Source organism: Sinohyriopsis cumingii, chromosome 15 (genome assembly GCF_028554795.1).
Source record: "Sinohyriopsis cumingii isolate HCF-2022 chromosome 15, ASM2855479v2, whole genome shotgun sequence".
NCBI lineage: Eukaryota > Metazoa > Mollusca > Bivalvia > Unionida > Unionidae > Sinohyriopsis > Sinohyriopsis cumingii.
In genome coordinates, this window is record NC_142975.1 from 113,983,287 (window position 1) to 114,008,113 (window position 24,827).

Sequence of the window (24,827 nt, forward strand, 5' to 3'; positions counted from 1 at the left end):
AACATTCACATACGTACATTATGGGTAAAGTATTGCTTTTTGAGTTTTAATTGATTTTGGCAATTAAAATAGTATCTCTTTTCGAGAGAGGTGGGTGGCCCTGAAAAGGACCGTTGGGTATTTGTGTTTTATAAATAAATAAAAAACATCAGGAACTGGACGTAATCATCTTTAACTGCCTTAAGCCTTTGCCACGGCCAAGGCCTACTTCTGGACTGTCTCCTGTCGATGATGATTTTGTAGAAATCACTAGGGGTGGTATCATAGGTGTAGTAACAGAGATGGACTGTTAGGCTCGGGAAGGTCTTTTTCTCTTGGGTCGTAATAAATAAGTCTGATAAATTTGTTTCAGACTCCTTAACTCTGCTAAAATGTCTAAAAGTACCGTGACCGTTTGGCTTTCACTATTCTCCTTCTCTCTTTGACCGTGTTTCATCTCTGCTTCTTCATGTCGTTTCCTTCTTGCCTCTTTTTCTTCTCGATGTTGTTGTTGAAGGAGAAAATCTTGTTCCGCTTCCTTCTGCTGCTGTAAACATTTCTCCAATTCTTCTTTCTGTCTCTGTTTAAAATCCTCCACGTGTAGTAAAGAAGAAGAAAATCGACTTAAAAAAAATCCCAATTAAAATTAACCTCTTTTGGAAGTAGGCCTGTGTTGACTTTTGGTAGCCGCTGCTATACCATCACTTTTCGTCTCCACAGCCGGTGCACCCACATACATCTTCTTCTTAGGTTCCGTCATGTTTGAAAACTGTATCGCATGGATTGACTGTGCACAGACGCAAACGCATCTATATAGGGAATGTAACGTCACAGACTGCTCTCTTCGGATTGGAAGACTGATTAGTGTTGTAACTGAATTTTGTAATGCGTGTTTGGATTGGTGAATAAACTCAATCCATTTCGATCCGCCCTTCCCCTATAAATAACCGCAGTTCACCGCATTCCCTTCACCTGTTCTCGTCACAAGATGTGGACCAACGTGGAATCATCTACCCTCGTTTCGTCAATGGGTCATCCATTAATTATGTCAACAAAATGGGGGGAGGGGGTTTGAAGAAGTTTGACAATTGTTGACATGGGGGAGGGGGGAGTTCAAGATAAATTGACGTCAACAATGTTATTTATTACAATAAATTTAATAAATCAAAAAATAGGAAATTAGTCGGTGCGTTGGTATGGCACACACTCGCTCGCCCGTCAACAGCCCACCAGTTTAATCCTAAACCGGTTGAGCTCTTGCCAAGGAAGTCATAGTCTTGCATCATCATATTTTGTTTTTATTCAATGTAGACTGTAGACTGTATACAAGCCTTAAAGCACCAGATGCATGTGAGACCGACTTGCACAGATTTCCATCTCTTTTCTTCAATCAGCCTTTGAAAGTTTATAACATGCTACCTCGATCGGCAAAGGCATTCAGAATTCTTCCATATGATCTATATTGTCCTTCCATTCAGTTGTCGTTGCTTGAACGGATCTGCAAAATCTGTCACCTCTATGTTGCTTCACAAGTCATGTTGAAGAAGCATGTTCAACAGCACCGACAACGCGATCTTGGGCCTAGGCAATTACTACATGCTCCTCAACCGCAAAGAATTCAGCCAATACGAGTGGCTGCCAAAAGACAGAGAGAGCTGATGGCAATTATTGCTCATGGAGAGATGTTAAGCGCAGAATGGTTAGATGAAGATGATGTTGACTTGTCGGGTGTATCGGTTCCACAAGAAATTAATGAATCAGCCACTATGCCCATTATAACAATTGAGGAACATTTGGCTTCCCCATGGGAAGATGATAGAAGCTATAATATGAACTCTCGATTTTTTCATGACTTCAAAGTGTTATAGTCAATTTGAAATCTGTTAAACAAGTAAAAAAAAAATGTATTAAAATTTATTTGTAGACGTTTTAATTTCCATAATTCTATTTTTAGGATAAAAGCCAGCCGTATAAAATATTGTTAGTTTGGGGGGGGGGTAAAATTTTATTAGGGGGGTCACTGAAAGTTTGACAGTTGTTGACAAGGGGGGAGGGGGAGGGGGGTTAAAAAAATTGCCTAAAAATTGTTGACATAATTAATGGACGTCCCCAATGCTGTTCCGTACGGACTTAACCATGTATGTGAAATCATCATGGACAATTATCAGGATCACGGATACATGCGTTTGGAAAAGAAGAATTTATGTGTAGAGACAAGGTTGTTTAAAAAGGGTCTTAATCTACGGACCAGAAGGCAGAAGAAGTTTGAGGAAGAGGAGACCTATGCTTTGCTCTTTATGTTAATGGAATGATGTTAACAAAAACCAAAGGCCCTTTTCAGGGCCACTCATATGCTTCGAAAAGATTTGCTTTCTTGCCTCAACAAATTTGTTTAGTATGTTGTATAATTGTTTGTGTTTGTCTGTGTTATCTCTGTCTCTGTCCCGCCAGTCTCGTTCCCGCCAAGCGTTCTAGTTTTTTTACCCCGCTGTTTGTTCCGACTTGGGTCAGGCCCTGCTACGTTGTTGCTTATCGTCAATGTACTTAAATCTACCTTGTGCTAAAAATAGACCATAACATCCTTGTGCCTGGCTGCCGCCATACTGTTTTCGGACAAAGCACCGACAGACACTTAGTAACACGTACTAAGTCGCGACATATATGCAAAAATATTTTTTTTTTTGCACTTCCCTCACTATGTAATGTTTTCATATATTCAACTGTAATATGTGAGCGTGTATAGTAATACTTTTGTACATTTTATTTCTTTGTCATGCGTTTGTATTGTTTTCCAATCTTCGTGTAGTAAAACTCTCCCATGTACATATTATATATGTATTTGTGTGTGTGTGTGTGTGTGTGATTTAGATTTTTTTTAACGTAGCTTTAAAAAAAAGTCAGTCATATCGCTACGATGTCTGCAGTGTGGCAGTTTATAGTGATGCCTAGCACTGGGGCATCATGCCGCAGACAGGTAGCATGATGTCCCACCCTGTCACATTATCCTGACACTAGGACCAGTCCTAACACTAACCTCTTAATGCTGAGCGCCTAGCACTGGGGCATCATGCCGCAGACAGGTAGCATGATGTCCCACCCTGTCACATTATCCTGACACTAGGACCAGTCCTAACACTAACCTCTTAATGCTGAGCGCCTGTTAGTATCATTTTTATAAGTCTTTTGTATGACTCGCCTGGGGAACGAACCCACGACCTCCCGCATCCGAGGTGGACGCTCTAACCACTAGGCCACCTGAGCGGTATGTATGTATGTATGTATGTATGTATGTATGTATGTATGCATGTATGTATGTGTCCCAAATGAATGTGTTGAAACCAATAATATTTATTTATATCTACTTTGTTTTCTTTTCAGTTAGTGTTTGTGTGTAAAATATGTATTATTTTAAGGTTGGCTGTTGTCATTAGGGACAGCAGTTTTTGTGTTGTTGTTTCCATGAATACATGCAGAAAATTATACCTCCCGACAAAATTTAATTGTATATATCTTTTAATTAAGGAAATTTATTACCCACGTAGTATAAATATAATCAACCATAACTGACGAACATAATGCATTCTTATATGTTCTAAATCTAAACTGTCATTCAAAATTACGATTTGTTTGTAAAACAGTTAACATAATTTTACTCTCTTCTTTTCTTAAGTTTGTTACAGATTAACACATCATAATCAGAAAAGGTTAATAAAATCACTAACGCATAATACCAACAAAACAAACAAACAAATAATACCCCAAAACACACATTGATGCATTGTTTTTAAATATATGGAATATATATTCAACATTTCTAGATTATACAATCATATCACATCAAATGAGCAGAGTGTAATTTTATGCGCTAAACAAAATGTAAGCAATGGTCACTTACTATATACACTCCTCTCTGTTTAAAACATGAATCACATATAAGAATACTTCATCGACATTATTTAATGGGTGGGGGGCTGGCAGTTCCCTTGGAAAATGTAATTGTATATAGCTTTGATTGTTGCATTTTGTGGTCACTTACTCGGCCTTCTGCCTATTTTCGTAACTCGCACGTTCAACACTTTTCCCAGGATTTAAAATATTCAACGTTATGTCTGGAACAGAGCCAACTTTTTGTCTAAGCCTAGCATTTGCGTATCCTTGAGCTGCCATTTTTTCAGAATCCCTGTCGTAACAGTTCTTTGAGAAATGTAACGAGCACATAGGGCTGTTTGGTGTTGCTTTGAAATCGACTCGTCTGTAATAATGTATCCATTCTTTCAATATGCCTTTATCTTTCGGAAAAGAAAAAAAAAGTGTTGTCCACTGGCTTTTCTTAATGTTTTATTACACCCGTAAGCAACGCAAAACGGTATTGTCTTTTACTCTGGCAACTCCCACTTGGGCTGCTGGAGTCGCTACTATGACGTCACATCCCGAAAGTAACCGAATAGGCGCGGAAATTTTGCATACGAGGTCACGGAAATTCAGCTCCTAGAAGATAGGCCAATATTTTAATATTGGCATTTCGGTCGCAGATGATACTTCAGAATAAGGTTTACTGCTATAGTACCTTTATTATTATCCAATATTTCCATTGGTTTCTGGTCTCCTTTAAGGAAATGTGTCATTCACATAGTATAAATATAATCAACCACTACTGTTCCCTTCAACAACATAACTCTAATGAACATAATCCATTCTTATATGTTCTAAACTATCATTCAAAATTAAGATTTGTTTGTAAAACGGACATTGAAATAAACATATAAATTTTCCTCTCCTCTTTTCTTAGCTTTGTTACCGATTAACACATCGGAATCGGAAAAGGTTAATAACATCACTAATGCATAATACACCCCCACCCCCACTATCCCACCCCCGAAACCCCCCCAAAGAAAACATCGATACATTGTTTTTAAACTTATGGAATACATATTAAAGATTTATAGATTCTACATGCGTAATATCACATCAACTAAGCAGAGTGTAATTTTGTGCGCTAAACAAAATATAAGAAATAGTCACTTTCCTACATAAATCCCTCTCTGTGTGTATGTTAAAACATGAATCAAATATAAGAATACTTCGTCTGCTTTATTTAATGTGGTGGGGTGGGGTTGGCAGTTCCGTTGGAATTTTCATCTCAAAATATCTATCGGTGATGAAATTGCAAGCAATTTGTTTATTATAGTGTTCTAGAAAGATTCACCAAATTTGATTACATGATTTATACAGTCTGCAGTCTTAAGCACCACTGTAACAAAAATATTGGAATTCACATCTGTACTCAGATGAACAAATTTAACGTCTGGTACATGGTTTTCAGTAATAACAATACACGAACAATATCACGGAAAAGAACACTGAATGCCATTACACCGGTTCGCCTTGTCCGAATGGCTTTTTTTAGAAACTGATATCACTGCGTGTGACGTTTCACAGAGGTAAAAAGTACAAGCGCCATACGGTGACGTCACCTTCCCTGTTCCATTCCTCTTGTCCCTATACAGTCCCAATACCTTTGTCCCTCTGTAGTCCCACCCATGTTAACATTTCCCATATTAAATTCCCATTTGTGCCCTATATCGTCCCAATGTGTTTTTCCTTCTTTGTTCTCATTTGCCCTATATCGTCCCAGGGTGTTTTTCTTTCTTTGTTCTCATTTGCCCTATATCGTCCCCATTCACTACTAACAACTACGAACGAACAAAATTTGTATCTAATTGGTTCTTCAATTAATATGGAACAGTCTAGTCGCTGCCCATGGAAGCTGATCATTCAAAATGACAACAGATTAGGGTCGTGTTATTTTATGTGGATTTACAAGTTGTCAAGCATCGGTTTTGACACAGAACAATGCTGTTACGATCGTTGAAAGGTCCCTGAACCGATTGTAACACCAGAACACCGGATCGATAGGTGCACTCATTTGTTGTGAATAAGTCTGTCTGCAATAAATCTCTGCGATCATGTCCCGAACCACCCACCAAACCATTATAGGTGCTAGGGTTGATTTATTTGACTAGTATAGCTATAGTTCTATGGAAGTATCACTTAAATGATTTGTATCTAAAATAATTTTCTCTCTCTCTCTCTCTCTCTCTCTCTCTCTCTCTCTCTCTCTCTCTCTGTACCGCTCCGGTGGCTTAGTGGTTAGAGCGTCCGACTCGGATGCGGGAGGTCGTGGGTTCGATCCCCGGCCGAGTCATACCAAAGACTTACAAAAACGGTACTAACAGCTGCCTCGCTTGGCGCTCAGCTTTAAGAGGTTAGTGTTAGGACTGGTCGGCCCGGTGTCAGGATAATGTGACTGGGTAGGACATCATGCTACATGTCTGCGGCATGATGCCCCAGTGCTAGACATCACTATAAACTGCCACCTTGCAGACATCGTAGCGATATGACTGAAAAATTATTAAAGCTACGTTAAAAATCTAAATTACACACTCACACACTCTCTCTCTCTCTCTCTCTCTCTCTCTCTCTCTCTCTCTCTCTCTCTCTTAATTTCAATGTGGCATCAAAGAAGCTCCACTATTACCTTAATTTGGTTCCTTTTATCGCCGAACATATGATTATCAAAATTCTTAGCTCCAGAAGTTGCAATTAGCCACACGTAAAATGCAATTGTAATTAACGACGTGCTGTCTTGTTGTTACCCCATATCGTATCTTCTTTTCATCCGTGAGGCATTTTGAAGACAACTGTTGATACGTAATATACACTTTTATCAATAACAGTGGACAAATTGTGTCTTCCAAACGCAATATCCTTATATCAGTAACATTAAGTAAGATACAAATTCCCTTATATCACTAACACTAGTCCAAGCGTGACTTCAAGCGCAATATCCTTATAACAGACATTAGACCAAGTACGACTTCCAAACACAATGTTTTTATATCAGTAACACTATCTCAAGTGTGACTTCAAACGTAGTACCCTTATGTCAGTAAAATTAGGCCAAGTACGACTTCCAAACACAATGTCCTTATCAGTAATATTAGACCACGTGCGACTTACAGACGCAATATCTTTATATCAGAAACATTAGAAGAAATGTGACTTCCAAAAGCATGGTCCTTATATCAGTAACACTTGCTCAAGTGTGACTTCTATACGCAACGCAGTATCCTTACATCAGTAACATTAGACCAAGTACGACTTCCAAAACGCAATATCTTTTTTTTCAGAAATATCAGACTAAGTACGACTTGAAAATTCATTATCCTTATATCAGTAATATTCGTTCAGGTGTGACTTCCGAACGTAATATTCTCATACAAGTAACATTAGTATGTGCGGCTTACATATGCAATTTCCTTATATGAGTAACATTATATCAAGGGTGAATTCCAAACGCAAAATATCCTTATATCAGCAACATCAGACTTACAAACACATTATCCTTATATAAGTAGCATTAGACCAAATACGACAAACGAAGTACCGTTATATCAATAACATCAGACCAAATTACGCCTTCCAAATGCGTTATCCTTATATCAGTTAGATTAGACCAAGTGTGAATGACCTTTAATGCAAATTAGTTATTTTGATTACGAGTACCACATGCACGCTCTTACATTCTTATTTATTTTGCATTGCAGTTGAGGAAATGATAGCAGAAGTAGATATTGATGGGGACGGAAGGATAGATTTTAATGGTGAGGAAAGAAATAACTACATTGTTTGCATTGTGACAGTCACTAATTTCTTTAATGCATAAAGTAAAGTTAGGTCTATAAGAACCAATATGTACGAATGTCTTATGTTACGTGTTTAGGCTCGAATAAACATTACCACAAGAAAGAGTGAAAACAACAAGCTTTGAAAAATATAATAATTTATTTCAATGGAAAAATTCTGTAAAACTGAAAGAAAAAAAATATGAACTTACGGTTTTATAGAATCAAATCCACAAATAATCCAAGAATAATCCACGAATAAAATTTTAGAAGTCCTAATAACAAAATATTCTACTGATTTCAAGTTCTAATCCCGACGAAGAATCCAAGATGGAAGACGATGACGTATGCTGTAATATGTAGTGTTGAAGTCTACAATTCCTTGTAGAAACAAGAAATATCACTCCGGTTTTGGAAATCTGAATAATTATTTTAAAGAGTTGTCTTTGTTCAGCAATTTCATATGAACACATGTATTTTCCAGGAAAATAGAATTAATCCTTTTGAATCCAAGTAATTTGAAATAACTCCAAACAGCACAACATAAAACTTCCAGTGTAAGAGCCCAACTACTACTGAGAACATCTCTCCAAAACAAAGGTTATATCGTATTCTAAAACGCAAAAAGGGTGTCACGTGATCATGTTGCAGACCCGCGTCGAAATTAATTACTTGTTAAAGATCACGTAGAGCCAGTGTGACCCTGACAAAAACCAATCATTTTACTCTTAGAAATAAAATTTAAGAATTTTTTTACATCTTAAATCAGTAGTCCCATCATGACCTCGACAACAACCAATCATTTTAACATAAAAATAGCACTTATTTACGTGGTTGCTACTAATTTTGAATCAAGGCCAGGATCTAGGTCAACACCTGGTGTTTACTGAAAGGAACAGTCAAGGTCAAAATATTTTCTGGAAAAAGTATCATCTCTATGAATAAATTTACATTACAATATCATGTAATGAAAAATAATAAAAAATATAAAACTGACAAACAAACAGTTAACTTGAAATAAATTTATATATTAAATCAGATACAATCAAATCAATTATACATAACAAATGTAATACCTCTGCAATACGAAGATTGATGCGAACAAGAAATTCATCACATAATCAGAATATCACAACACAGGCACGTGACTCACCTTTAATCCGAAGGTTTAAAACTGCTATAGCCTGTTTGAAAATCTACTCGTGGCTGATTCCAGAATTTAAATGGGCCATTTTAATTCGCATTCCTGCAGATGTAGAAGTGTGGAAATGTTATTCCAAAATGGTAAATCGTGTTTACTTCCATATTATTCAACGTCAGAAAAGAGAAATTAAAGTTAGGTAGTTTTTTTTAAGATGGGCGGTTATTTAATGTTGCTATCGGACGATATAAGGCCTATTCTGCGCGCGCGGATCTCGCCCAGCGTTCAGCGTCCTTATAATTTCATGTAATAAATCATTGCTTATCTACGGTGAGGTAATATTTTTTCCCTAATTTTATTAAATTTGAAAATAATGATTTGATTTATTTCATTTGAAATTAAATTTACGCGGACGATTGTCTGCGATACTGTTGTCTGTTGTAAGGCTTTTCCTCTTTCTTTTTAAACTCGGTGCAGTAGTGATTGTATTAGAAGATCTCCGCACCCCGTGGGATCCGTTTGACTGGTAATGGTGGGACATAAACTTAATTAACTTTTAGATTAATGAATAAATTATTATATTATACTTTATTTGCAAGACTAAATAATGTGACAGTTAATACGAGACTACTCTCACCTTCATATGTCCTTTCCTTCATAATTATTATATAGATAACTTGTATGCTATCAGTTAAAAGGAACAACTGTTCACATATTGGTTAAATATTTGACGGCTTGTTTGCTCAGCAGATCTCTTGATATTTAGATACAGCTGGTCACAGGATTCATTTGAAACATTTACAGTGTATATAACTCTTGATATATGGATACAGTTGGTCACAGTGATCATGGATAATTTGAAATATCTTCATTAGTCATGCTTCTGATACGATAACCCTACCTACACCTTGGCGGATGGATATATATCGGTGCTTTGTCCTAGCGACATCTATTGGATTTCATGCGTTGCCTCCCTTAGTATGTAATGCCTACTAACCAATAGTGTGGTGCATTGAACATCGGCCGAAAATGGTGGGGGCAATTGGCCTAAAAAAGATAGTTTGGAAGTTTAACATCGAAAGTATGACTATGTACCAGAGGGAAGCCATTACAGGTCTATCTGAGTAAAAAGTATGTGTGCAAACACGGACCTCCACTGGACAATTGCTTATTTATAAGTCCATTCAAATTGTATGCTCCCCTTGTCTCCATCACGTATGAACAGTGTTCAAATTTGAACAACTTAATTTTGATTGGATGCGGTGGCTTGCCGCCGCATCCAATGCAGTCCACAGACCCGAAGCACATAAATATCTGCTCGATACGCCAAAGTGTAGATAGGGTTATCACATCGGAACCTTGGCTAACGAAGATGTTGAAACACTGACCGTGCACATTCGACTACGGCGGTGTAGGCCTACATTCTTACAATGATGACACAGTTACATACTGCAGTATAAAAGGGAACAAATTTTACCCAGGGTTCTTCTGAACTTTGCTGCCATTGAAGAGAGTTGGGACTTATAACTATCTGTAATCCACATGTGAAGCTTGACACCCGATTACTCTCACTGACGATTGGCTACAAAGCGACTTTGCATTAAAAAGCGCTTACATAAACATTAAACCAGACACAATTGTATTAATATTCGGTGAAGACAAGCCCTCATCTTCAGAAAAACGTCAAATGCAAAATTAGCATGGAAAGACAAAGTCATATACTAAAATATACTCCTTTTTCAGAGTTTATCGCTTGTGTATGTGAAGATAAAGATAAAACGGCCGCAAGAAGAGAATCTGAGATTCGCAACCCCCTGACAATGGTTGATGTCAATCGCCCAATTAGAGCTCATGTCTCCAAGACATCAGAGGTCACAGATGAAAATTAGTCAACAACGTGCTAATTCCAAGCAGTTGTGCGTTTTAGTATTTATGCAATCATGGAATCTCAGATATTTGGACTGCATGTGTTGACGCTGCGACGTAAGATATTTTGTGTGCAGAAAATAAATATATATTATTGTTTGATCCATTTGGTTCTTGAACAGCGTTGTGTTTACAACTAATCTCGTTATGTTGTGCTTTTAAATAAAAATTTAGTGGCATGAAGTGCGGTGTATTTTTATTTTTTCCCTGGATATTAATAATATATTATGTAAATTACATGAAATTATTTGTTTTGTGTTATAAAATTAACGTAAATGGCATGACGTTCAGTATATTTCTATTATTCCCCGGGAGTTTATAAATATAAGGTAAAGTCTAGTGGTCTAAGTCCTGGGAGATTTCAAGCTCATTGAGATATACAAGTTCAAATGTAGTACCGTTATTCATAATCTTCTATTACGCTGGAAAAAATATTAATTTCTAAATATATTACGATTATCCTGAAACAATGGTTTTGTACAATTATGTTCTCTATAGAAGTATATAAACACAAAGTAGAACTCCTATATTTAGAACTTAAAGTTAAAAATGCATATTTAGCGAATATCGGATAAACTTCTCTGGATCATATTTATTCATTGAAAAATTATAATTGTACGTAATGATCTATACCATATTAATTCATGTACGTCAATTAATGTGTTAGCAATACAAGAACATCAAAGATCTGATTCATGTCTGTAATTTATTAATGAAGTTTGCCCCAAAAGCTACAAATACGACTTTTGCACACACACGTATGTATGTATGTATGTATGTATGTATGTATGTATGTATGTATGTGTATGTATGTATGTATGTATGTATGTGCTTGCGTGCGGGCGTGTGTGTTGATGTTGGTGTTAAATTTTTTGTGCATCAGTACAATCTGCGTACACTGGATCTGGGAAAGGTTCATAGGGTAAAAAAATCTTCTGTGATCAGTTCAAACACTAAGATGACCAACTTCTGGTATTTTGGTCGCATTAGGAAGTGGTCAAGTAACGTACCAGAATGGATTTAAATAATGCCGAATATATCCTGCAACAACCTCCACAGTTTACTTATTTTAATCATCTCAATGACGACAGTGACAATTATCAGTCTTATCATCATTTATATGGTTGTGGTTCTTGTTGTCTATTCTTGAGAATGGCCATAAAATACAAATAGTTGATATATATACTCGTGTGTCTGATTTTGTTTATCATCGTTTGTTTGTTTATTTAAAGTATTACTCGTATCTTGCTTACATGATTCAAGTGTCATTTAATCCCTGATTCACCCAACAAAAGTCATTCACAAATCTCCCTGAAGAACCTGTATAAGTAGAATCAAATATATGTCCAATGCTCTGAGAGAGAGAGAGAGAGAGAGAGAGAGAGAGAGAGAGAGAGAGATGCTGATGATCCCTGCACATGCGCGAAGCTGTCTCGATTCCCCAAAGCTCGGCAATGAACAATACTTTCGTTGCAACAGCTTTGAGGTGGCAATTGATGGTTTATACATCATGTGAAGAGGCGTTTCAATTCTTTGACTGAAAATACTTTCTACTTCTACATACATAACTTAGGCAGTCAAGTACACTGTTTGAAACCGATACTGTAGCAGTTTCAGGATGCTGCACAAAGAAAAGTACGATATACAACCTGAGGCAAGGTAGGTGAATTGGCACGTATGAATGTTTATGTTCTTAGGCGAATTGTGGAACATGCATTCTGCATGAATCAGTTAATTTCATGGCGGTCGAGGCACACTAATTATTTTTTGTATGCATTTGACTGTTGTTATTTTCGTAAAAAGTAGATACCGGTGGGTTAGAGGACCAACCCATCATTTATTTTCCAGTTGTTTTTTTTCAATCAAGATTTTGTTCTCTTTCTTATTGAAGCATTTTCAAGATATTTTAGTGGATCATCTAAAGAATTTGTATAAAATTAGTTTACACTGCATCTGTTCATATTTTCTCCCAAAATGGTATAGCATACCAGCAAAACTGTTTTATATATTTACGACCAAAATATCGAAATCACGTCAAATCATTCTATTAACCGATTGTTTTGCGATTTCACTCCTCACAAAAGTCAATATCAATTTTTTTAAAATAAAGTTTTAATAAAATCTAAGGTTTTTATGAAAACGGTTTGGTTTTAGGATATCTTATCTTATTAATCTGAATAACTGATAAACCTCTTGATGTAAAATATTTTTAAAAATGGTTCTTGAACTGAATAAGCTGACATCGAATACTATTTCGTTTATATGTTAGCGAAGTAATGATAAGAATTGACATTTGCATACAGAATGGTAACACACTTCACTTAAGGCGTGTGCTAAATTATGAGGTGTGTAAGTTGACAGACAAGGAACAGGATTGCGCAGATAAATACCGGCTGTTATTGTTGATAAGCTAACGCAAGCCTCTTTGCCAAGGAGCATATCAAAACTCCCGCGGTATAAAAATAAGCCTCTGTGTAATTATAAATATACCATATATTCTGTTAGAAATAACATCAAACATTTAACTTTGACTATTTTCTTGTGCCGGAAAGACGAATGAACTGCGTTTTTCTTTTGAGTAATGTTTGTCTTCTGAGATGACCGAAATATATCAGAATGTGGCAAATTAAAGAATTCCCTCACTATAAGGCCCTACGTTATAATGTGGATCTTTTTATAAAGCGAGTATTGTAATGTATCTCATTTCATTCAGTGGTAGTAAAATTAAATGAATATGCTCGTCATTATAAGGCGATCTTACTATAAGGCCGTACACTCTATGGTTTCCATGGATATAATCAGAGATTACTTAGCAACGTAATTAGTTCCCATCAGTGTCAAAATTATAACCGCTATTGTATAACTTAGGCTGATTATATCGAATATGTCATGGCAATTATGCTTTGTGTTCGATCAGATATACAAAATTATTGATTCGCATAATCGATTCATTGTTTAAGTTTGAAGACAGAACTAAGCCGCTAACTTCTCACATGATTGAATGAGAAAGTTTTTTTTTATTAGGGCAAATCATAATCATTCAACGTGAGATGAAAATAATGAAATCTGCGTTTGGCATGGAAAGACGAATGAAATGCCGGGAAAGTAGTGTGTCTCTAGTTGTTTGTAAGTCGAGTCAAACTGTACAGACCAAGATCTAGCGTCATATTATTCGCTGGCAGGTCTCGGTCTGTGCCGTTTGTTATGAGTTATCAGTAGAACTAGCAAAAAACCCGACTTATCAGGGTCTATGTGTTTGTAGTTAGACTCGACAAGTACGCATGTATGGCATAATATTAAGAACAGTAATTTTGATAAAGTGAGGTGCTTCGCTATTAATCGCTAATAATAACGCACCCATTTTGGCTTTTATTGTTTTCTGATTTTTCTTTCTTTCCACATAATGTGTTAAAAGATATTTTATGTACTTACATCAATATTAATGACAAGAAATGCAATATGGCTCACAAGAGATATAATAATTTGGCATTATATACACAATCCTGAATATTATTTCACTTCTGGAGTACTAGAGTACCAGCCGTATATGCAAGACATTACAAGTAACAGAAGAATAAAATTATTAAAAAAAATCATTAGAGCAGCCATCGTCTTATGACAGCACGATTCAGATGAAAAGGTCAAAATCATACCAAATAGCGATGAAAAAAATATATTGCGTTCAGTAAGGATTTCATAGTTGAGAGGATTATGAAAGAATGAAAAGAAATAGCATCTAATTGGACAGTCAGGTTTTCTATACGGTATAGATTCATGGAACAGACGGCTAACGTTAACTGATTAAAACTTTACAGAAAAAACTGAAACAGTTGACAAATAAACAGTATAAAGATTCGATGAAAGAATTTGACTGATATGAATAAACGGATAGCTTTGAAAGGTGTAACATAACAGCTATACCACCAGACCAAACGCTTTACTCATCACTAAGTGATATTAACAGATCAAATGGCAACATCATACAAATGACTAACAATCTTCCTGGATAAATTGAAGATTTGTGTAGTCTTTTTAGCAAGCTCTACTCCTTTAAAACGGACAACGATGAAATAAAATTATGTAAGGATTTGAAAAATGTATGAATTAAAAGAAAAGAAATTTCAAAATGTACAATGACTGTCTATTTAGCCGAACCAAAATTTACCAGGATATGGAGTTACTTAGATCATAAAATCATAAAATTAACAGGATACAAATTAACCAACTTGCACTGAGTTATTGTGACGACAAGAGGTTTTTGCTACACATCAAGAATACATTATCCATCATATGTAAGTAGTAAATACCATCACCTTATACCCATCACTCTTCTGTAAGCATTTGATTACTGCAAAGTTGAACCTTATCTAATTTATCTTCGGGACCTATCATCATTATCATCATCATCATCATCATCATCATCATCATCATCATCATCATTTCATCGTTGCAAGTAATGTTGAAAAGAAAAGTTGCTTAAATGATAACGATGTAATCCACCAAAAAAAGTTTTGTATTCAGGCTCCAACATATATGTGCAAACAAACTTTCCACAATTATTCACGCCACAAATTATAATGTTATTATCTACCTTTTGGCCTTTTGTGCTTTGAACTCGCTTTAATATTTATTCATTGCCAAACGAGATTGCAAGCAAACATTCCTAAATCACACTGTTGATTTTAACCGATTATTTTTAAGTATATGACTATGTATCAGACGCGAAATAAATATTCATTTTCTTCGAGACTACGCCCTTTACTGTGTGTCTGTGACTCCAATGGCATAAGACGTTAGAACATCAGCCTCAGATGCGGGAGGTCGTGGGTTCGAACCTTGGCAAAGTCTCACCAAAGACATAAAAATGTTTTTTTGCAGACGCCTCGCTTGGCGCTCAGCAATAAGAGGCTAATGTTGGGACTGGTCGATCTGGTGTCAGGATAATGTGACTGGGTGGGACCGATGCTACATTTCAGCGGCATGATGCCCAAGTGCTAGATATCGTAGCGATATGACTAGAAAATAGTTAAAGCTACGCTAAAAACCAAATCACACACACACAGACACACACACACACACACACAACTTCTTTTTATCTGTAATTGGTTACTTTATTTAGCATTTTCTCATTCATGACCAGTACCATATAGCATGTTATTATGTTTAGATCTCAAATCAATCCATATACAATAGTTAACATTATACGCTCGTCAACACTGATATTGCTAAAAACAAATTATGCTTTTGGTTAATTAATAAACATCTAGGCTTATATTAGCTGTTGCCTCATCTAGAAACATGGGGACAATATATTTTACAGACCTTCTGTAATTATTGCTGTTTTCTATTAGTTTCGCTATATTTGTACATTGTCAAAACACCCTTTAAGTTTATCTTGTCAAAACACCCTTTAAGTTTATCTTGGGATAATCAAGTCTGAGATTTGTTAATCTATACCATTTGCTATGTCGATAATGATATCCATAGAGAGCTAGTGATAAAAGAAAGCACTATCATTTATTGATAGAACGTTTGATTTTGAGGAGATGTTTTCCAGTCTTTGGTATTGGTTTCCACCTCCTTGTGGCATTATATGCTTTGTTAAATGTATTGATAAATCTGAATTCCTGTGATGGAGTGCAAGGATGCATCGGACAATCACCCGTTAGTATCAGAAATCAAGTGGTGTTCTGAACATTCCCATTCATTTATCTGCCAGACAAAATTTTACATTGGATGCTTATCAACCCTCTAATTTATAGAAGAAAAAAATAAGTTTGTTCATCCGCAATTTCTAGGCTAAAAAAGTAAGCAATTTGTTTGTAGTATCTCGACTTTCTACAATTGTATTAACCGTATAATTAATTGATCAAATTGCATTCTTAGCTTTTCGGGTCAATCAATGTTTCGTAAATAAAGCGCTGTTCCAAACGGCAGCTATCGGCATACCCTGAAACCAATGCCGGATTATCCTAGTAGCAAAAGTAGCATATGCTACGGGCCCCGCACTTTCAAAGGTCCTGCGCTAAATGCTTTCAAGCTATCGATTGCCTACCTACATGTAAATAATATTATTACTTGCTCATTTTTTCCCCGTTAACTTTACATTGTCAGAATCGTGCAGTATTACCCGATACTGAACCCGCGCGCCAATACACATATAGCATTCACGTGCATAAAGGAACTAATTTCTATTGTAAACAAACACTGGACGCAGACGCAAGCACTTTTGATTTGTAAACAAATCATGTACACTCGCGTAAGAGGCGCTTTACGTTGTGATTGTTTAAATTTGTTTCTGAATGAACTAAAACAGATGTTTCTTGGACTGCCACATACCAGCTGCTTTGGCACATTCCGCGTTGATACAATGTTTCGGATTTAGGCTAGCTGCAGTATACAACAGACGCAAGAAAATGTCCTAACAAATAACATACAAGTGACAAGTCATATACTGTCTTCTTTAGCTGGTGATAAGAATGGCAACAAAAAAAAAATATTCTTACAGTTTTACATACTGAATTTCCTAATACTATTCCTAAAATGTCAGACATCTTTGTCGTATTAACTGGCTATATAGCAAATGAAAAAATACAATTATTTTACTATGCAAGTTAACAATGTATGTGTTTTACTATGCAAGTTAACAATGTATGTGTTTTAATAGTTATGTCGTTTTTTAATTTAGAGCTACTTTATAACATATGCTACAGGCTCCGCACTAGATTAATCTGGCACTGCCTCAAATTATGGTCTGTAGTACTGAGCTATAAGTGTTCTTTCTTCACGGCGATCAGAATATCTAATTATGATTTGAAAAAAAGTACATGAAGGTTGTTCCTCGTCTCTATTGGGAGAAAGTTTCACCGAATAACATATTAGGTAAAACTGAGGTTTGATAACAGTATTTTTCCTTGGAACTGAGATGAGCATATCGAACCTTACTTGTATTACTGTTTCCGCTATAGCAGTTTAGAAACTAGAGTTTATTCCTTCCTTATTTCCAGTATCCTCAGGTTCTCAGCTAAGGAAATACAACGCTGATATTTTTGATGTTATTTTGTTTCCTATAAATGTTATCATAGCTCCTTTACCAAATGTATCACAGTATTACATTTACGTCTTGAAGATGGAAACGGAACTGACTTAGTCTTGATTTTACGGGCAATTTACGATTGTAAACCAGTCAGAGATAAAATCTTTCTCCAGATTGTCTGTCAGTATATACAGACGTTTATGCGTTATCAGAAAATAGTCGTTATCAGATAATAGTCGTGTCCGCTGCTGTTCTACATGTAAAGTTCATTTTCTCCTTGTTTATGTCGTTAGCAATCACACTGACTGATTGTATTACTGGGTCATGTGAAATCGGCCAACTAAGACGTTGATTATCTGTGATAGTTTTAAGTGTTATCTTGTATCCCAATCAAACAACCATCGTATATCATCATATATCACTTGATTATTTCTTCGCGGTCTATGCCACTGTTGCAGTCATGGTGGATTTTCCGTAGTTAGGGAACAAGCAAGTTTATAGTCTGAGTTCAGTTTGTTGTTGGCTTCGACCTAGTCGTGATTATAAAGCCCAGTTCTTATACAAACGTTGAGCTTTTTCTCCAGTTTCTAAATCAGATTATGCTGTTGCGAAAGTTAGTTTAGTAGGGATCAGACGATCTACCTACGAATTGATCAGTGTTCCCTGTTGTATCAAATAAATAATGATTGAATTTTCGACAAGATTCCAGTAGTCAGTAGAGTTCCAACTGAACTATCCTTGCAGCCCTCCATTTTCTTATATTTGTCAATGGTCTGAACGAAAGTGGATGAGAATCCAGAAATCGATTGTTTGCTAACGACTGCTTCATCTGCAAGTCCTCTATGGCTAACGACTGCTTCATCTGCAAGTCCTCTATTGCTAACGACTGCTTCATCTGCAAGTCCTCTATTGCTAACGACTGCTTCATCTGCAAGTCCTCTATTGCTAACGACTGCTTCATCTGCAAGTCCTCTATTGCTAACGACTGCTTCATCTGCAAGTCCTCTATTGAGGACATCAAGGACCTTCCTTCAAAATGAACTGAGTGATCTTGCCAATTGGGAGGCAATACAGGGAATGTCTTTTCATTCCGTGAAGAGTAGCGTTCTCAGACTTACTAGAAAACGGACCATATTACTATTAACGTAGTCTTAGCTGACAAAACCTGGCGGTCATCATCTCTGTTAAATATCTAGTTGTGGATAGTTCGTCAACTCTCTCAGGACAAAACCCTATTGTTGCAGCGGAGAGAAAGGCCAACATCATGTTGAGAATTTTGCAAAGGATTTTGCGTGTTTGAAAGCCACAGACCAAGGCCTCTGCAAATTTCAGACTCGTCGGGACCAATCTGAAGCCTTGTGCTTCTTTTTGGAGTCCATACTCTGACCAATTGGTACCGCAATAGAAGCAGTATTTAATTTTACTAACGTGATGACTCAAGAACTTGACATGGAATCAATGGAACAGGGGAGAATGCAGCAACAGCTTACCGTGTTTATAGAAAATCATTAACAACCTTGTACATAGTTCAGACTCAAAAGTTCCCACCCCTTCATCTTTCACAACAAGATCAAATCATTCTCTAAAATTTCTCCAGCATGCGATATTTTAAAATGCAGCTCTTTGCTCCATAGGAAATTTCTCTTTTGGAACCATTTAGGCGATTAGTCTTCCGACTTGGTATCCCTTAAATGGGAGCTCTCCGTCATTAATATTTAAGAACAACTTAGGGCTCAATGGCATCTGAGAATTAATAATGTCCAGAGCTTGTCTGACTGAAACTCAGAGGCCACACCCATAGCCGGATCGACGAGAACGAGGAACTGAAAATGTTATTTCAGTCTTCCTTTTACTTATATATTGTATTTTCCTATTATTCCACGATCTGTAGAAAATAATTTATGTGATGTAGAGGTAAATCTACCAGAAAATATTTTGTTAGATGTATGGATTCTTTCAATGGACCTTTGGAACCATCTGCATCTCATTAGCGAAAACCAGGCTGTTGTAGCTGCTGTCAGGTATATCCGTGCGTGGATTGTTTTAGAGTCAAAATAATCCGGAAACTTGCAGAGTTTCGCATAAATAACATTAAACATGTCTGTTATTGGTGTTGAGATGGATACACCGTGTTTTAGTATGGTGGATGTGAGTGTCTGTTTGATTCTGTTTCACCCTTCGCCCTGAATTAAAGTAATGTAACAAATAATCTACTGATTTAACTAAAGAGAAAGTGAGAAGATCATAAAACCTATTTGCTTATCACGTGGTGCACGTCTTAGTATAATTAGTTCTCTCAAATCAAGTATCAATTCATAGGTGATGAAATGTCAAGTTTTACGTGTCAATCACTGTGTCATATATTAACCTTAGCCAATCAACCAATCAGATCATGATAAAATGCAAAATTTCTCGATGCCGAACATATCTCATCTCTTTCATATTTTTATTGCTGTTTCCATATTAAAACTATGCTGATAAATTAACCTTTCTCGGCCTTTGATATGCGGTTATTTTTAGCTCAAATTTTATCTCATCTCAGCTTTAACATGAAATGGTCAAAGCTACACTATTGTTATATAAAAGATAACGTGTCTTTCAAATGGCTTATGTGTGTATTTACACTTGCTTAAGCATATATGTTCTTTAATCTCTGTAAACATAGCGCAAAAGGTTGGAGAGAGAGAGAGAGAGAGAGAGAGAGAAGAAGAAGAAGAAGAAAAAGAAGAAGTAAGATTCAGAGAAAGGAAAAGAAATGCCATATTTACCTTGTAATCATATACAAGATGTCATTTGTTGTGTGGTATTTAATCGTTTCATTTATAAAGTATAAAACACAAAATTAAAACACGCCCCTGCAAAAGGCTAGAATTCAAATCTGTGTGTGTATGTGTGTGTGTTCGAGAGAGAGAGAGAGAGAGAGAGTTTCTTTAGCTAACTTTCATATGCTTGCTAGCTAGGAGCATGACTCAAACGAGTGCTGATATGGATATCTCCAGCCCACACACCCACCGCTTTCCCGATCAAAACGCTTTATAATTATTTTCTTGTGATCAAACACATCTAAAACTTGAACACTGACGTCACGTGGGTAAACATAAAAAGTGGCTAGCACGTTTCCTAGGGACGAGAAACAGTTCTGCGAGTAATGTACGAAGGAGGAATATCTAGGAGTCAATGCAGTAGGAAAATATGTTACGTGAGGAACATGTAGATGAAACAGTGCGTTGCCATGGAAAGTACGGCAGAAGCAGTTGCACCCATCCGAATTGATTTCGAAATGGGAGAAAAAGCATGTGTAGCCTATAAGTAACCAGCTTGGATTTTAAGTTTGGAATCCATTAGTCTAGTCCTAATTTCACGAATACGTCGATGAGACAAGTTCAGAATTAAGAGATTTAATTCAGACTTTAGTTTAATTCATCGAGAAACTTTAGGTTCGTTCGCAAAAGCCAGACTTGATTGAAATTAAGTTTTGACTTTAATTTTGACCATTGGAAAGTATTATGTCTAGAAGTCAGGTAATATCTTTAGAAAGCGTAATTGTAAATCACTCTGAAATCCAACCCCACCCCATAACGTCCTCAATAATAATGTCTGTACTATAACATTGTTATTTACAAAAATAATGATCGTAAAAATTCATACCCAACCTCTAAATGTATACCTCTCTCCACCGCCGAACCACATTTGATGCTATAAACGTTTTTAAATTATCGCAAATACATATTTACAAACCCCTTCCATCCTTCCTTGCACATTGTAAATGTGAAATTGAGGCTTTGCTTCACACGATCAATCGACTAGCCAAACAAAAGCATATGGTAACGAGGTTGTTGGCATTCCTCCATCAATGTGGTAATTCCTACTCTTTGGAAAACTATCTTCGTATCAATTGTAAACTTTATATGATTAACCGATAAAGTTCCAATTTTCCATTGAAGTTCCTGTAAAGGCAAACACATTTACAAACAAAGAAAAACACAAAAAATAAAGATGATATTTTCACTCTGAGATAAGAAGAAAGCTTTCGCATTTTTAAGTATGAGAACTCAGTAGTTACGTTGTCAAAATCGACACAATGGAACAAGAAAAACAAAACAAACTCAAAAACTTGTAAGTTTGCTCAAATACAAACGTCCCGTGACAACAACAGATATTAGAAACAGCGTAGTAAAACCAAACGTGCATGGTCAAAGCAACACACTTATAGTGTTGCAATCTTTGTATAAGAAAAGAAGTACAAGAAAGAAAAATGCTCAAGTTCAACTTTTGCCATTTGTTAAAAGCGTAAAAGTCTTTAAAGGTTTTAAGGCTTTGTTTAGGTCGGGTATGTGTGTTGTGACAACCTATATGCGGCACAATCATAAATCTGTCACTGTGCATAACTAAATGGAGATGTGTGTGTATGTGGGTGTGGGTGTGTGGGTGTGGGTGTGTGGGTGTGTGTACACTAACCTCTTAACGATGAGCGCCTAGTGAGGCAGCTACTAGTACCATTTTAGCCGGGGTTCGAACCCACGACCTCTCGCATTTTTGGGGTGACGATCGAATCACTTAGGCCACCAGAGCGGTCCGGGGATAAAATCAACAACAATTACTAAGAAACGACATTATGGTAACAAATACAGACGAGAAAAGCCCAGCAGCGAGATATGGAGCTGACGTAGAGAGAGGAGACCGTGATATTTTAGGAATTGACAAACTTGCAATCGACAGACAACGAATTGCTGTTTTATACAGATTTCCCCATCAAGCAGACATGATAGCTGCCTTGGAATGAACAAAATTAGGAACGGCATAATTTAAAGCATGAAATTAAAAAAAAATCATTTTGTAAAAAGATAAAAGAAAAGAAGAACAAGAAAAATTCTTAAGTTCAAGTTTGCCATTAAATAAAAGCGTTAAGGTCTTTAAAAGTTCTAAGGCTTTGCTTAGTTCGTGCGTGTGCTAGCGCGCGCGCGTGTGTGTGTGTGTCTCTGTGTGTGTGTGTGTTTGTTGTGACAACTCTTGCAGTGCCTATAGGCGGCAAAATCATAAATCTGTCACTGTCTGGACATGGGGATCCAGTTACAGGATCGCAGCAGCGAAAAGTGAGTGTTTGACCACAGTAATTAAAAAAATTGTTGTCCTTTTCTTCTTCCAGTTTCGAACAAATAAAGCGTTCACAGTTCTTCGAATTATTTCCGTGAAAAACATCAAAATCTTCAATAAACGGTGAAACCGTACTGAGTTTTGTCTAACACAAGACGATTGCGAACAAAAAGCATCGCAACAAGCAAGTCTCAATCACAGCAGAAGATATGAATTAAAATTATACCCGTTAATCGTTATTTTATTCTGATAAAGATTAGCAGGTTGCTAGAAGGGATCATACATATGAGCTAGATGGCTAACATTGGTTCGTAGAAGGCACAGAGAAACTCTAGACAACTTCAGGATTATTTACAAAACGGTCCGTACTTTTCAAAAGTTTAGTGATTAAAATAAATGTATACAAACCGTGAAAGACTCATTGCCTCAATGATCAAAGGGGTTTGAATATGTAGACACGCGTTACATCCGCTGTTTGAAGAAGATAAAACGAAGAACGGCAGTCTATTACTTTGAGAAAGGGAATGATTCATTATTGCTATTTAACTGAGTGGTAACTTTCTTTCAAATGATATGCTGGAGTGTAAATAAATAAACTTGATTGTTCTTTAACATACAGTGTTATTATCACTCGTGAAAAGGAACTGAGTTAATTATGACTCTAAATTTGTATAAGTTGTCTTTGAACTGATATGCAGGAATGTGGACAAACAAAATTCATTATCCTTAAACATGCGGTGCATAATGATTCTTAAACCAATGCAGTTTGCTATGTTAGATGATTAAGACTAGAGTGGAAATGGAATGGACAATATACTGATGTCTAACGCAGACCTGCCAACCCTTACGATTTTGCCGTAAGTCTTATGAAAAATACCCGTAAAGTACGGACTTACGGTATACATGCAAAATCTACATGAAAATGATCGTTGCCGAAAAATCCGGAAAATTGGTTCGTCCGTGTTTGATCTGGATCCGGGTTTTGCATTAGAATTGGTGAAATTAGTCAGAGAACCAGACTAACTTTCCAGCAGCACCCCCGACCCTTTTAACTGCATCTATTCGCTCATGTGAAGCGTCTGCATGATTAAACTTTTGATTATATAAAAAAAATTAAATGGCGTCCAGAAAGCAATGATGTCATGTTAAAGACGAAAGGGAAAACAAGCTTCTAGAAAAGTGTTAATAATCAACACAGAAGAATAAAAAGGAGCATTCAGATTCTTGTGAATAAAAGCTGGAAAGGACATAATTACGTTTATTGGACATCAAGTGCCAGTTTGAGTATGTCTCGTGGCCGGAGATATGATTGTCGTCGTCATGTGAAATTGGGAAAGAATTTCCAAGAATTATTTCAAGTTGAGAGAGATCAACAAGCCATTGAATTGCATAGGGTTTGGAACTAAAATTTGTACAACTGTACTAGTGGTAAATAAAGTCTACACGTACTTTACAGCCTTTTCAGTTGAACATGAGGTTTATCGTCGCTGCGTCGAACTTTTAAATAGGTGTTCCCAGCTTTACAATATCAGTACATAATATTTTCTTACACCTTACTGAAAATTGATAAATCTTACGGAAACAAATCATCTGCCTTACTGAGACGGACTCGTCAGGGTTGGCAGTTTGAAATTTGAGTAACGCATTCAAAATATCGAAGCACATTACTGTCTGCTTTATCAAACTGATAATTACCGTCATTGATTCCGGAATTTTAGCAAAGATTATGCTAAATTAAATTATGTAGATTGAGGGGATCTGAAGTAATGATCATAAAAGAAAGAAAATCTGACCTTTATTAATGGATCAATAAATAATAACAACAAAACATGAGTGTCTTTTCAGAGATTGAGAGCAGGTTGCGATTACACTTTTGAAAGTTGATTCCAGACCAGTACTGTTCGAACACCGGTGGAATTGACATAAATTTCCCGCCACATTCTGCTGGCTTGCCAGCGATAGAAAG

The 24,827-nt window shown here is 36.4% G+C and overlaps 2 protein-coding genes across 4 annotated transcripts in view; both read left to right on the forward strand.

The window, feature by feature from the left end:
- LOC149782521 (neo-calmodulin-like) overlaps positions 1–10,914 on the forward strand; it is an 84,045-nt gene extending 73,131 nt beyond the window's left edge. For both annotated transcript variants that reach the window (XM_089933949.1, XM_089933947.1), the window contains exons 7-8: positions 7,587–7,643; positions 10,549–10,914. In XM_089933949.1, coding sequence (XP_089790075.1) covers positions 7,587–7,643; positions 10,549–10,694 — 203 coding nt within the window. In that variant the 3' untranslated portion in view covers positions 10,695–10,914. The remainder of the gene's footprint in view (positions 1–7,586; positions 7,644–10,548) is intronic.
- A 1,261-nt stretch (positions 10,915–12,175) lies between these two features.
- The window catches only part of LOC149782522 (hemocyte protein-glutamine gamma-glutamyltransferase-like), a 227,220-nt gene continuing 214,568 nt past the window's right edge, over positions 12,176–24,827 (forward strand). For both annotated transcript variants that reach the window (XM_089933950.1, XM_089933951.1), the window contains exon 1: positions 12,176–12,390. In XM_089933950.1, the coding sequence (XP_089790076.1) occupies positions 12,350–12,390 (41 nt within the window). In that variant the 5' untranslated portion in view covers positions 12,176–12,349. The remainder of the gene's footprint in view (positions 12,391–24,827) is intronic.